Raw genomic sequence first — 15,767 nt, forward strand, 5'->3', positions numbered from 1 at the left:
TTAGTTCTTGTTGATTGAGTAGAATCCTGGGGTGGAAGATTTAAAAACATTTTTTTAAAATACAATTTTCTGTTGTATAGAACAGGGCTTTTCAACCAGTGGTACGGGTACCACCTGTGGTACATTGGCACCTGGCAGGTGGTACACGACCATCCTAGAAAAGTAGCAGGGAAGGGAATGAGCTGAACCGGTGGCAGCACCGCACAAGCCTGAGCGAGAGATGGCTGGAGCTGCAGGGCTGTCAGGCCTCAGCGGAAGCACCAGGATCAGTGCCAGACTCCAGCTGAGCTCGGTGCTGATCCTGGTGCTTCTGCTGAGCCCTGAAGAAGCACCAATCAGTTGGAAAGCAGTACTGATCCTGGCACTTCTGAGCCCAGAAGAAGCATCGATCAGCTGGAATGTTGCAGCCTCTCCAGGGTATTGTGATTTACATTCAGATGCTTGGCAACTGATTCATTTTTATGACGGTCATTGTGTCCCAGGGTCATGTGAAGTGACCAAAATCTCTTGTAACCACCCAGCAGACGGGGGGAATAAAAACGAAACACCCCCCCACCCCACCCCCGCTGCCAATCCTCAACAGAAATGCTCACAACAATGAAAACCTCGGACAGGAGGAAGAGTGCCGCTGGGCAGGCAGGCAGGTGTTTTGCTTGGCTGTGGCTTGGGGGGCACTTTTTTCAGTGCCATTGTAACTTTGAACAGTCACTAAGCGAAGTGTTGTAAGTCGAGGACTACCCGTACTTTATCACTTTTTTCCTTTTTTTTTATCATCTTAAGTTTTTGACACCTTGCTAGGCGACTGGTGGTACTCGGATGTTGCCATATCCTAAAAGTGGTACAGGTTGAAAAGCCCTGGTATAGAAGAAAGAGAATTCCAACTATTCGTTTCTCCTTTACTCATTTACATTTCAGCAGCTGAAGCACTTGGCCAAATTAGTCAATGCATAGAAATTAAAAAGGGCTTTAGGTGGGAAACCATGAGGGAACAACAGGGCTACAAGCTTGACTCAGTAGTTGAAAATCACTCTTGAAAAAGAAGAAATGGCAAACCGCTTCTGTGTTATAGCTAGTGAAATTGCATGGATCTGCCCCTGAAATAAGCATAACCTTCCTTGGCCTGAGAATGTCTTCAAAGTATACATTAAAATTTTTCAGGGGAAAAAAAAACAATGTAACCTTACAATATATATTTATACTGTAAGATTATTTTGCTTTGTTTTTTTCTTATTGTATAATCTACTTTATCTAATTCAGTTTAACTGCATTATGACATTCTTTAAACAAGTGTTATTCCTAAGCCTTTTAACAGCTTTTTCTTTGTCAATAGGAACTTACTTGAAACTAAACTGTAAAATGGAAGCTAATAATATACATGATATTAATAACTACATGGTGCAGTAAAATTAAACTTCCTAATGTCACTCTACTTTGTGATAGTTTTTGTAGCTATTATAAATGTCTATCCATTTTCCTAGGTAAAAACGGATGATATTGCAAGGATTTATCAACCCAAACGTTACGGACTTACTTCTAAATCGACAATTTCAATAGCTCATCTTCTAGCTGCTCGTGAAGATTTGTCAAAGATCATAAGAACAAGCAGTGGATCAACACGAGAAAAGACTATTTGTGCAATCAATAAGGTATGCTTTTTATTAATGTGGCAGCCATAGATTTCTTGTACTACTGAACCTTTAAGAATTTGTGCTAGTTCTTGGAAATTTTAATGTTTCTGGTAATTTGCAAAATCTCAGGAATCTCTAGCTCATTGTTGCACTATATAAAATACAGTAATATATACTTAATGTAGAGTAGCCTTGTATTTTATGCTCAATGCCATTTGGTATCTAAAGGTGTTAACTGTTTTTGCTGGTATGAAATTCTTCATAATTTGACTATTCAATCCTAGATTATTTATATTCTTTTGGAATAATACAGTAATGTATGAAAACCTAGTGGTTTTAACCACAGACATATATACATACATAAATGAACATGCTTTCTCTCAATAATTTGATATTCCGAAGTTAAGAAGGAAACGTGGTCTTACTGGGCTTTATATGTTTTTTGAACAGGTCTTGATGGGAAGAGTACCAGATCGTGGTGGCAGACCAACAGAAATTGATCCGCCGCCTCCTGAAATGCCCCCATGGCAGAAGAGACAGGATGGTGGTGGTAGAGGAGGCAGGGGAGGTTGGGGAGGAGATGGTGGAAGAGGAAGAGGTGGAGGAAATAGAGGAGGTGGTGGATGGGGTGGGGAGAGTGGATGGGGAGGAGGGAGTGGATGGGGTGGGAGTGGTAGAGGGGGTGGGGGAAATTGGAGGGGAGGGGGTAGATATCAAGGGAGGGGTGACTATAGTGGGAGAGGAGGATATGGGGAGTCATATGGTAGAAGAGGGGGTTATAGGAAATACTAACATCTTAACATTGCATACCTTGAGAGCAATGTCTCAGAATACATTATCGCTGATGGGCAAATGTGATGCTTAAACTGCATCGATCATCCTTATTGATGAATTATGGTTGTTCCATTCATTCAAAACCACCTTATACAAAATTAATTTTCACTGCTGACTTCTATCCAAGCATATGTACTCATGCATTTGTTGTTACCAGCAATATATACACAAATGGAAGCAATGACTGGTGAAAAACCCTCGGGTTGCAAATACACAAAAAATGGCTGTGTACAAGTTTGATGTACAAATTTGATGCTAAAGTTGCAGGCTATGTGGTATTTTCTGTGCAGAACCCATATCTCTTAAAAGCGTGTGAAGTGTCCCTCATTATTTTGGTTCAGTTTTTTTTAGTTTATTTGTTTTATATTATTGTTGATCTGGATTTTTTTTTATTTAACAAGGCTGTTGATAAACATGTGACCCTGAAATTGAAATTTTTGCATTTGCCTCATCCAGCCTTTCTGTTGGCAAAATACCAAGCAAAGAAAGAAGCAGCGTTGAATTTAGTTTAGTGAAGGTACATAAGGCGCAATCAATATAGTCTGCTGGGAGATGCACTCAGATCCGTATTGGTGTTCTGATGGGAATGTTTAGGCGATAATGCTATTGATGGGGTGCTTGATGACACACAGAATATTTGAATAGTTTCATAGAATGTATTCTCTATCCCATCTCCACCATTTTTTTCTAAAAGGCCAAAGCAGGCTTTTCTTGAACAAGAGTTTTCTGTAGTTCTTGGTTTGGCCAAGGATTATGGTACATGTGCCTGTTGAAGTATATAGCTCAGCAGAAACAGGAATCTTTTAACTGATTAATGGAGCAGCTGTTCAATATCATTTTCCCTGATCTCAGTTGACTGCCATGACTCTTACAATTCTGCCTGTTAGTTTTTCTTTAGATTTCAAGTTCATTGTTCTCACGTTCCAATTATGTGCACCTGTGTTTTTCAGCTTTGGCAACTTTAAGAAGTTGGATCTCAACTCCCACGCTGACTGGAATTCTGCAAGTTGATGTCTATGCATCTTAAAGTTGTCAAGGTTGAGAAATACTGAAGTACACTAAGGTATTATTCCAGAAGTTATATAGTATAGAGAATTTTAACTGATCAAAAATTAAAAGCAAGACATACTGTTCTCCTGAGCCAAAAGTGAAGAGAATGATTATTTTTAATTAGTTAGTCCTGTAATTGTTTAAAATTTCCTGCCCTTCACAAATCAGAAAACACTTCAAAGCAAGTTAAGGATGAATAATAATTTCTGGTAATTGTATGCCTGTAGTTTTGACAACCTCTAACAATGCAATAAACATTCAATACCTTTTATATGTTTAAATCTGAAGAGTGTATTTTATAGAACTTAATGTTCTTATATAAATAGTTTGTATTAACAGTTATCCAGTGTTGTGTTTCTGTTCATATACATGGAACATCTATTGAGAAAAAATATCTTTTAATAGCTACCTGGAGAATGGTTTAAGTAATAGATCATTTACAATTGTGAACACTGAGAAATAAAATATAGTAAAGTTGTTGCTGTAGCTGTCTTACACAGTAGATATAATAGCTTATTCCTTCAAAAGAATCTTTCATTCTTTTGTTAAAAATTCTCAAATCCTTTAGCTACATATATCTAAAAACACATTTAATTTTGGAACACGTGCCCATCCTGCCGGTATCAAGGTGATGTTAAGTGGTTACTATATAGCTGGATATATGTAGACATCTATGACGAAATGCATTTGAAAAATTACAGGTTTTCTTAAAATAGAATTTTGAAATGGGTATTTTTAGAAGATTTTTATTAAGATTTGACCACACTGAAAACGATTGCAGTTTGGAATGTTTTGCTCACCTTTTGAAAACTGAATATACCTACTTTTGGCTGTCATTGAAAATCAACAGATTGTTGTTATTCTTTGACTGATTGAGCAAAATTTGTAGAAGTAATCATTTATTTTGTTAGCTATTGGCTACAGAGAAAAGAAAAATATCCATATCAACCTAGTTGTTCGTCCATCGATTTCGATGAAGACCTTGACATCTTATGGATTATGGGCCATCAGCGGTGTGTCCGTAGATGGCTGATGAGACCGATGTTAGCACGGAATGTTCTGCCACATACTGAACAGAGAAATGTGGACAGTGTTGCTTCAGCATTTGCAGCTCTGGCTTTACGGAGAGCTCACTTCTCTTGTGCCAAGATTGTCCTTCTGTGTTCATATGTCTGGCAACCCTGGTAAACCAGGGTACGCCATGTCGGTCGATCATGCACCAAAAATTCCCAAGAGATGGTGTCGATATCCAGGGACTTGAGAGATGCTTTCAGCGTGTCTTTGTATCGCTTCTTTTGTCCCCCGTGCGATTGTTTTCCTTGAGACAGCTCACCATAGAAGAGCTGTTTAGGGATGCGATGGTCTGGCATCCTTACAACGTGGCCTGCCCAGCGCATCTGGGCTTTCATCAACAGAGTGTAAACTGATGATAGGCCTGCTCTGGAGAGGACATCTGTATCTGGTATCTTATCCTGCCACCGGATCCTCAGAATTCTGCGAAGGCAAGTCATGTGGAAGTAATTCAGTTGCCTGACGTGCCTCCTGTACACTGTACAGGTCTCACTAGCATACATTAGGGTAGTTAGCACTGCTGCCTGGTAAACTTTAAGCTTAGTAGCAAGGCTTATTCCACGGCGGTCCCACACGTTAGTCCGCAGTCTGCCAAATGCAGAACTTGTAGAGGTTTTACAAAGGGCAGATATATCTTCATATTAGCAGTTGTATAATGTTTGGCATGGAGAAGAGATATGACAGCCATTGCACTGGATAAGCTAACTTTCTGCTGGAATTCACCAGATTTCCAGTTTTAATTCTGAATGTGTTTGCGTGTTTATAGCTAGTAGTCAGTAGACCTTTCTGATGCTTAATTTTCTTTAACTGGTTGATACAAATACTAGCCATCACCACATGGGGGCACCTCCTTTAAACAACATGCTCTGTTGAGGTAGGAAAATCTTGATACAATATGTCAAAAATAAAGTGGCCGGATATAGTTCTACAAGCCATCACTTAACAGGATTTCTTTAACCAATGCAACCCATAGATAATCTCACACCCATCATAATTTTAATATAATGGAAAATTATACTTTTATCATATTCAGATGCAGTGCAGACTCATTCTGGGAAATATAAAAGTACATAAATCTTATCAGTCCATCTTTCCATTTTCCTTGCAGGATACAAATAAAACTATACTCCTTTCTCAGCACATAACAGAATCATTGCAAGCCTTGTGTACAGATAGTCCTTGACTTTTGACCAGTCATTTAACAACCATTTGAAATTATAACAGCCTTAGAAAGGGTGTTTTACAGCCTGTTAAGCACATTCTGGGTGCTTGGCAATTGGCTTGCATTTATGATCAGTTATAGTGTCCCATAGTCACATAACTGATTGATGCTTTTTCCTAGTTTCCGGCAAAATTTGCTCATTCACTTGAGAATGGATTCACTTAATGAACATGAAATTTACTGAAAGACCAACATAAAAATGGTAAAAAAAAAAAACCAGGATGCCATGACTTACAACCATAATAATTGATGATCAAAATTATGTTCATAAGCTGAGGACTATCTGTATGAAACATATATGTGCATATGCGCACATGCACGTACACACACAGGCTGGGAGGAGGAAAAGGTGGTGTGAACAGATGTTGACACATCACACCTGTTAACATCCCCTTAAAGAGGTTTCCTGTGCTGGCTTATACATGACTGCTAAAGGTAAGTAAATATTGGAAAAGAATACAGACAACTATCCAGTGCAACCAAGTGAATTTTCATTTTTTCAGTTCACATTTAGTGTATAACTTCTAGTTTTCAATTCAACCTTTTAAAAAAACATGCATTGATCATTTTTGATATTATACAATAATTTACATTAAATAATCAGACTTAAACCGAACATCAACTGGAGACATTTTCTGAAAAATATCTATATTACAAAAGCTGCTTATTTAAAGAATCTAACATATTAAGCTGAGCCTTACAAGGAAATGTACAAATATAATAGTACCATGACATTATTCAAAAAAAGAGTAACTATATATTACACACAAAAGTACAAATATTATAGCTGGGGAAATACATCATTATAAAAAATAAATTACATTTGGGATCAGCCTTAAAATAAGGTTGTAAATAAATATAACAAAAGCTACATGAAAATCAACTGTGTTGCACAATATTTTATAGTGTACTATTAATCTGTCAGTTCTAGAATCATGGAATGTGAATTTAGACATTTTTAGGGAAGAAATCAAGAACTGAAGACAGTTCCGTGAAAAGCAGAGCCAATGACCATAATAGAAAAAAGAGCCAACAACTTAAACGAGCTCTTTGTAATTCCTCTTCAGACAAGGAGAACACTTGAGATCACCCATAAGTATTCCAGATATTTGTTTCTTGGGGGGGGGGGCTACAAGACAGCAGTCACCAGTGGCTTTAGAGCTCTGACAGATGAGGTAATAGCCACCTTGCTCAAATCGTAGTCAGTGCTTTTAAAGGGACACTGGGTTTGCATATTTCCTTTTGTAATTGCCTTCAAAAATTGTAAAGAATGACATGAAAAATGATGTTATGTTGAACATATAAAAAAACCCAGCTGATTTGTTAACAATTAAAAGGGATATACAAATAACAAATCAAGAATGAGCTGGATAATTTTCCCATTTTGAATTTACAAAAGTGGCTTGTTAAAGCTTTGAAGAATTTTGTGAGAGGAGACAAAAAGTGAAAAGAAAGCAAGCTCTAGGACATGGGTGTCAAACTCGCCATGTCATGTGACGTGTCGTGACGTGTCATGACTCTTTTTGCATTGCCGGCAATGGGGTGGGCGTGGCTTCAGTATGATAAAACCAGCCCACGGGCTGGCAGTTTGACAACCGTTCTAGGACATTATTTGAAGGGACTAAAGATCAACATTAGAAGTAAAATGAAGGAATATAAAGTTGGTTTATTTGATCAAGGTTAAAATAGATAGGTTATCTCTGGTAATCCTTAATGGACTTTTGCTAACACTAGGACTGAAATGATGAGGTTTTATTTATTTGTTTCTAGATAATAGGATATGGGATCAAGATATTGTTATTTTTTAAGAGGTAATATGTTACTAAAATTGTTTATACTTGTGATGAAGGGGGGACTCATATCTTTATATATTTTCTTTTTTATTATTTTTTTTCTTTTCTATTTTTCTTCTTTCCTTAATAACTACTTTTTATTGTTGCAACTGTAATTGCAATTTTGAATAAAATTACTATTAAAAAAAGAAATTTAGACATGAAACATAAAAGTGGCTTTTAGCATCTCTTGTGCTTATCAAGTAGTTCTTGACTTTTGGTCAGAGATACACAGGAGGTGCTGCGCAGGTCGGGGAAGGTACACAGATGTTTGTAAATGGTTGGGTTGGCAAAAGTGCAGAGGGGCTGGGGAATCCTGCACATGGGTTTGGCAAGTGAGAGAATATTTTCTTTCACAATAGTCTAAAAAGAAGCATAACACCTTTCACTATATGAGAGAATGTGATGAATATTATATGTATAAGCACAAATACATACATACCCAACATACTATTTCATTTTGCTATTTCTTTTCAAGGCAAACTAAGTGTTATGCAAAGCACAGACAATGAGTTAGAAGTGGTGAGCAAAAAGAGAAAAGAAATCCAATTGAATCTAGTTTGCACAGCCATGATTTGCTATAACTCTCCGTTCTTCTCTATTCTTGAAAACCATCTTATTTCTATCACATTGGTACACACTGAATTCACACATTGTTTCTTCTCATTTTGCATCATTAACTGTATCAATACTGCAATGTATGGTTACTCCTTGACTTATGCCTGTAATGGAGCCTGCCCATCATGGCCATAACTAGTGATGGTTATAAAACAAGTCATCCACATGACTGACCTAATTTTATGAGCTTTTTTGTGGCGGCTGTATAGCAACTACTACAATGATAAAGCAGCCATCATGGTCACTAAGCAAATGTTGAGGCTTTTAAGCACACGCAGTGGTTTGCTATGGACTTTTTTTGCTGAAAACATGAAACGCCAGTTTTCAGCAAAACCATTCTAAAACATGGTCAGGTGATCGCAGGATGCTGCAAACTTCTGTAAATTCCTAGGGAGGGGTAGTCATCAGAATTTTGGAACTGAGTCATAAGTATTTCTGGCAGAGATGCGTTGTATCTTTGAACAGTCAAGAACTACCTGTACCTTCCAGCTAGTGGAACAAAAGCAATACTAATGTAGCTTTGTTGTGCTTGTGGCAAAATATGACTATTATTAGACTGACCAGCATTGACTTTACTATCGGCAGGAAATGGTCCATGTGGCACAGTTATAATTAATAACTGCTAATCTGGATCATTCCTTCTCTATATTCTATGAAAGCCTGAACTGATTAAAGATTTACAAGCAAAATAAAGATCTTGCCTATTGACTACAATAGAAACTAAATCAAAACCATCAGTAACAGGAGCCTTTTTCTGGGGATATTTTTTTTAAAAAAATTTTTTAAAGCTGGATCATGCAAATCCAGTCGGTGACTTCCCTCATTTTGACTTTGTTTTAGAGCGTCAGTGCCAAAGTCCAGGTTGAAAATCTTTTCACATAGGGATGACTGCAGGGTGTGGTGCCAAGAGCGTCTTGTGTGTGTGTGTGTGTAAAAAAAAGGAGTCCCTGTGGGTTTTACTCTGCTACGTGCAGCCACCTTTAGGGTGTGTTGCTCATCTCCGTTTCTTTAAGCCAGTGGTTCTCAACCTTTTTAATGCCGCGACCCCAACCGGTCGTAAGTCGAGGACTAAACCGGTCGTAAGTCGAGGACTAAACCGGTCATAAGTCGAGGACTACCCAACCGGTCGTAAGTCGAGGACTTTCCCTGCCCGGGAGCGCCGTGCATGCGTGGTTCCGCCCCCTGCGCCGGCCGAGGCGTAGCTGGCAAGCGGCAGAGACGGAGCAGGCCGACCACCAGCTGGCCCAGCTCAAGGGAGGTAAGGCACCCGCCGGAAAAGGGGAAAAAAATGGCGGACAGCCTTGCTTGGCGATCCCCGTGAAATGGTCGATCGACCCCAAATGGGGTCCCGACCCACAGGTTGAGAACCACTGCTTTAAGCCATTGAGCCAGCACTGTCCAAAGACATTTCTGCAGTCATATGGCCAGTCTTCACACTGCAGTGCAAAACGTACGATAAAATACGGAACACTGTTACTTTCCCATGAAGTGGTACTTATTTATCTACTTGCATTTACATGGTTTTGAACTGCTAGGCTGACAGGAGCTGAGGCAAGTGACGAGCACACTCTGTCACGCAGTGGTAGGACTTGAACTGCTGGAATACAGACCTTCTCCAGCATTTTTAAGTCATTGAGCCACCATGCCACTGGTTGGGTGTGTGTGTGTATGCAATGTACACAAAATAACAAATGGAGTTTTGATTGTACTTTTGTGGCTGGCATCTTTATATTTTTGCCCATTTCTGCACATCTCTGCAGAGAGGAAGCTTTTGGAACTGCCTATCTGAAATGAGCATCCTTGGAAAAAGAAACCAACCAATTCGAAAAGAATATGGAAATGGCTGTTTGACTCATATGCCCATTAAAGCAGCAACATTTGTGAAGTTTCAAATGAAAAAATCATGCCCGTTTTCAAGTTTGCATTGCCAAAATTAGCAAACATTAGCCCAAGATACACATTCCTATTTGATAATGCAGTTTGGTTACTTTGGCAACAGGTGTGTTCCTTGCTCTAAAAATAACAGGCACTCCAAATGATGTAGTTTCAGCCAAACAGAAGGCAAAGTGGTTAAATCGATAGCACAAAATATATACATCCAAAAGTACTAATAGCAATGAAAATAAGACAATCTTACTTTAAATTCCTGCCATGCTGCACACATTTAATTACATACACTTAAATACATTAAAAAAAAAACCCCACTGGCTTTATCCTTTTCCTCATTATGTCTTTCTTTTAAGCTACAAGCAATCTCCATGTTCCCTAGTGTCCAGTATGTGATTTCGTTGAATGCTGAGGAATTCAATCTTCTTATGAGCTTGTTTAAGGCGCAGCTTGAGAGCTTCATTCTCTGCAGTCAGAACATTTCTTTCCTAAACAAAAATATACCATCAGAACAGAATAGTTTCTGAATGTTTAGTTTTGTTAGCAGGAACACTTGCCTGAATGGCATGTTAGTTTAAGAACTGTGTGACTTGAGCAGTACATGGAATGAAAGATACGCAGTTGTTTGCTCAAGAGGAAAGCAATTACCACAATTGACTCTGAGAAAAGAGAGCTTGGTAAACACATGCTTTCATGTGCAAACAGCATCTTCTAATTGGAAGAAAACATCCTTATTTTAACTGATGGATCTTCTCCCTACCCCCAAGTTTTCCATTCTGCAGGAAAGAAGGAATGATGGTTAATGGCTCTCCAAATATGCATGGGTTATTAAACAGAGCATGGGGTGCCTCAGAAGTGGGGAAAGCCTTGGTGGCCTGGAGCAGGCCCATTACCCCAGCTCACATGTAGCCTGCCCCAGGCCTCCTCTAGCTCCTGAAGCACCCCCTACTCCACTTCCCACCCCTTGGGGTCCCCTCGGGCCTTGAACCTGCTTCCCTGCCCCACTGGATCCCACCACCACCACCACCCTACACAGACAAAGCAATTTGTCTAATGTTTGAGGTTGGGGGAAAAAATGGCAGCCACGTTCAGGTTGCTGCCACAAGTGGTGGTCAGAACTTCTGAAGCACAGTGCAGACCTCTTTAAGGAAGCAAAATGAAGCAGTTTGTCTGGCAGTCATAGTTTTGTCCCTGCCCACAAGCAGAAAGGACAAAATGGTAGCCACATTTGGATCATTGCCACATGTCCCAGGGACGCACGGTCTGCCCTCCTTTCACAATATGAGGTATGGAGACCTTCAAAAGGTGTGGTGTGAGATGAGCATGTGGGGGCCTAAGAGCTGCTGGATTCTGGTGGGGTGGGATGTGGGAAGAGAAGTGGAGGGATGGTGCAGCAAGCTTGTGGTGGGTCATAAAAGCAAATGACCGCTGGGCCACTGCATCTGTTGTAACTCTGAAATGGGGTCATATGTAGCTTTGGAAGGGGTGGGTCTTTGGTAACTTCAAATGTTTGTTAAATGCCCTGATGTAGCTTGAGAATTACCTGTATTATTTTTGCAAATATTATCCTTTTTAATTCAAACGGCCATTTAAAAACCAGACATTCAAGGAATCTAGCCTCAGGATTTTTGCACTTATTTCACTTATTGTTACTGTCATAAAGGGATGGTGTGCCTGAAAATTTATTTCTATTTTTAAAAGTACTCATTTGTATACTTCAAACTCATATCAACATAGTCTTAGTTATTCTGTGCAGTTTTCAAAGCTGTTTCATACCTTTTCTAGTTCTTGATATGTGGGTTTTAGTGTTTGTGGATCTTCCTTCACTTTTTGACTGCAATCCTTATTTTCCCATTTCACATACGCCTTTTTACGGCCAAGAATTGGACTTGGACATGGAAACACAGGAGATGGCTGGAGAAAACTACTTTCAGGTGATGTTCCAGACTCTCTTTGTAAATTAGACACATCATTACCGTGCACCATCATTATATCAGTTTGTGTACTCCTGTGTACCACAGATGGCTTTAGCCTTACTGAGATCTTCTGGGCTGATGCTCCCATAAGCATAATAGTTCTATCTTTGCTGCCTTCATTATGTTCAACCATCTCACCATTAGGAAATGGAAATCCTCCTTCCTCCAGCCCTAAGGTGGGGAAAAGCATAGAACACAAGCAATGAGCACTGGGGATCTTAATGAGCTACACAATATTCTGGAATGCTTAGTGAAAATAATAAGGGAAATATCTAAAGACCACTATTTACTGTATTTCCTTAATTTTATTCCTAGCATTACTATACATTTCATCATGTAATTTGTCTATTATATTAACAATACTGGCCCTATAACTCAGTGCTTTTTGGTGAGAAATATTTATATCCTACTACTGATTATTTAAGAGTATGAAGGTTTTAAAACAGAAAAAAAATAACAGAATATAATAACATGCTCGTAATGATCACTTCTAAATAAGAGCACACATGACATTAAGCTATGGCTTGTTTTAACCACCATTTCTTAATGAACAACTGTGGTTAGATCATATATCTTATATTATCTATGGTTTACAAATAATGTCTTAGGTTCATATATACACATGCTAAAAATCATACTCAGTTTCTGAAATTTAGAATAGAACAGAACAGAATAGAATCTTTATTGGCCAAGTGTGATTGGATACACAAGGAATTGTCTCCGCTGCATAAGCTCTCAGTGTACATACAAACAACAAAGTAATATAATCATAAGATACCAATAGTAGAAGGTAAAAGAAAAGATGAGAAGGTTAATAGTAATATAGCCCTACTACATCGGTAATAAGACAGTGCTGTGGGAATTAAGCAGAGTGATGGCACAAGGGGAAAAAAACTGTCTTTGTATCTAGTTATTTTGGCATGCAATGCCTATAGCAGCGTCCTAAGGGGTAGAATTGAAACAGTTTATGTTCAGGATGTGAGGGATCTGTAGATATTTTCTCAGCACTTTTTGTGGTTTATGCAGTATACAGGTCCTCAATGGAAGGCAGGCTGGTTGCAATGGTTTTTCTGCAGTCCTAACTATCTGTTGAAGTCTGTATCTGTCCTGTTTGGTTGGTGTACCAAACCAAACAGTTATAGAATTACATATGATAGATTCAATAATTCCTCTGTAGAACTGTATCAGCAGCTCCTTGGGCAGTGTGAGCTTTCTAAGTTGATACAGGAAGAACATTCTTTATTGTGCCTTTTTAATGATTGTTCTAATGTTGGGTGTCCATTTCAAGTCCTGGGAGATTACAGAACCCAGAAACCTGAAGGTTTACCTATTACACATGATGTAAAAAAACCTCCACAATGATACATATCTTTGTAAATCTGTGTGAATTCTAGCTAGAATTTAGATGCTAATTACAAATAATATATTTTAATTAGTAACATTGTCTTTATGTTGAAATATTGAAAGGAGCATCTCCCTGCCCTGTAATACAGTTCTACTTATTGCTTACTTGGTTTAGTACTGACAATTAACTGTGTTGGCTTCAAAAAACAAAGATATTGCATAGAAAAGGAGATCCTCCACTGTCCAAGGTTAAACACAACATTTGTTCCCTAAGTATATATGTTTTCTGAAGCCCTGATGAATTTTTGCAGAGTAGATGGAATTTGCTGATGTATTAACAGTAGAAGGCCATTTTGAAAACCATTCCTACCTATTAACCTTAACTATTATTATTCTTAAAAAAATAGACGAACTATTGAGTAACATAGTTACAGTTTCATTAAACTGAACTTACCATGCATGTGCTCTTTAAGTCCCATGGGACAGAGGCTAGATGCAAGAGCTGTTGTTGGACTGTTATCCACAGCGGTCATTTTGGGTCTTCTCTTGCATTCAAATACAACTAGATCCTTGCATTGCTTATGACAGTTCATTCCACAGTCTTCAAACAAATAAAAACAAAGTCAGCTCATTGGCTTAGTGGCAAAAAGTAAAATACTAATTCCACATACTAATTCCTCTTCTATCTCAACTCCTTTCCTACTTCTTTCCAAATTTTGCAAAAGACCAAGGAACTGCTACATGAACTGTAATTCAGATCTATTAGGTTTTACTAGAGACAAGCCCCAAAGTGGTTTAATCCCACTATTGTACATGTACAGGACAGCAATGTCATCAACTTTCCTTTGTTATGCTGTATATATCTAAAGTATATACTGTATCTATATATATATATATATCTAAAGTATCTATCTATCTATCTATCTATCTATCTATCTATCTATCTATCTATCTATCTATCTATCTATCTATCTATCTATCTATCTCTATCTCTATCTATCTATCTATCTATCTATCTATCTATCTATATATGCATTAAAATGTAGAACAGTATTATACGGCATTGCTACTCAACTAAAAGTCAAATTATTCCTTTTAATAAAATCACCTGCCAGTTAATAACCTAAGATGAACATGAACTGATGTAACGATCTCTGTATATTTTCCTGATTGTTTCTTCCAAGATTTTGCAGTTACCCAGGAAACGAACATAGCAATAGAGGGATATAGATATAGATAGGGAATTTTTTAGGTTCTAGGTTGTTTATGCTAAAAATCCTATTTCTAAAATAATGTTAAATCTGTTGTTCAAGAGAAAAAAAGAGGTACCACAATGGCCAATTTGCCATCAAAGATGATTTAACTCAAACAAAGTTAATTACCTTTGCACCTATATCCTTGTTTAATAACACCCCAAAGCTAAAAAGATAAGGAAAAACATATTACAATATTGCATTCAAGTTACACCATAAATTTAATCTGCTCTTTTTCAAATTTTAGTTTCGTGAAATCATCAAAAATGTAACACATATGACTATATAAGCAGGCAAAAATGCCATGCAGCAAACTAATGAAAGAAGAAAGCCTCTTTTACCCCTGAATAAAAATAAAAATCTTCTCAAAACAGTACAATATAGCTAATGGACACAACATAAAATATTCTGGTTCTGTATTTATCTTAGTTAATTATTAATCATTGTCTACAATTTTCAGAACATCTAGAGTATTTTAAAACGATTCCATCTTTATTTTCATTTGCAAACTGCATTTAAAATGATCAAGAGAAGATGCAAGAGTTTCAACTTAATTTATACAAGTTTAAGAATAGTTAGCTCTGTGGATTGTTATCAAAATTTAAATACTAATCTTTTTCCTTGACTCACATTAAAGCAACTTTCAGTGCAAGGAATTCCAAAAGCTGTTTTTACTGAGAGGTCTCAATAGTATTAGAATAATACTATTAAATAATCCCCGAGATTAAAAGTATTAGAAATGGGTAGCATTCCATGCCTTCATATTCATGCTCAGAATATGGCAAATAACCAAAAAGAGTTTGAGTTTGTAGTACAGAAGAAAATATAACAGGTATAATGAATCATCTGAAGAGACTGTCAGGATTGGAATATAGCAATTGAAGGATGTACTTTGTTCCAAAGAACTGAAGCAACAGAAAGAAAGTTATGTAATTCTAATACATACATAGGTCACATGTATTAAAGTTACACTGTATGCATTCTTGTTTAGAAGTCTAAGTGAATGAATTTGGCAATGCCGTAAAAACCATCTGGATTTTAAATTAGTCAAA

The 15,767-nt window shown here is 37.7% G+C and overlaps 2 protein-coding genes across 2 annotated transcripts in view; one reads left to right on the forward strand and one right to left on the reverse strand.

Annotated features, from left to right (window-relative positions):
- The window catches only part of FAM98B (family with sequence similarity 98 member B), a 9,733-nt gene extending 7,263 nt beyond the window's left edge, over positions 1 to 2,470 (forward strand). The window contains exons 7-8 of the mRNA XM_015815719.1: positions 1,479 to 1,646; positions 2,079 to 2,470. Coding sequence (XP_015671205.1) covers positions 1,479 to 1,646; positions 2,079 to 2,420 — 510 coding nt within the window. The 3' untranslated portion in view covers positions 2,421 to 2,470. The remainder of the gene's footprint in view (positions 1 to 1,478; positions 1,647 to 2,078) is intronic.
- Positions 2,471 to 10,315: 7,845 nt separating this feature from the next.
- Positions 10,316 to 15,767, reverse strand: part of RASGRP1 (RAS guanyl releasing protein 1) — a 43,301-nt gene continuing 37,849 nt past the window's right edge. Inside the window, exons 14-17 of the mRNA XM_015815707.1 lie at positions 14,845 to 14,881; positions 13,917 to 14,063; positions 11,919 to 12,289; positions 10,316 to 10,630 (exon numbers count right to left, since the gene is read on the reverse strand). Coding sequence (XP_015671193.1) covers positions 10,499 to 10,630; positions 11,919 to 12,289; positions 13,917 to 14,063; positions 14,845 to 14,881 — 687 coding nt within the window. The 3' untranslated portion in view covers positions 10,316 to 10,498. The remainder of the gene's footprint in view (positions 10,631 to 11,918; positions 12,290 to 13,916; positions 14,064 to 14,844; positions 14,882 to 15,767) is intronic.

This window comes from Protobothrops mucrosquamatus, unplaced genomic scaffold (assembly GCF_001527695.2).
Source record: "Protobothrops mucrosquamatus isolate PMUCROS unplaced genomic scaffold, P.Mucros_1.0 scaffold_104, whole genome shotgun sequence".
Taxonomy (NCBI): Eukaryota; Metazoa; Chordata; class Lepidosauria; order Squamata; family Viperidae; genus Protobothrops; species Protobothrops mucrosquamatus.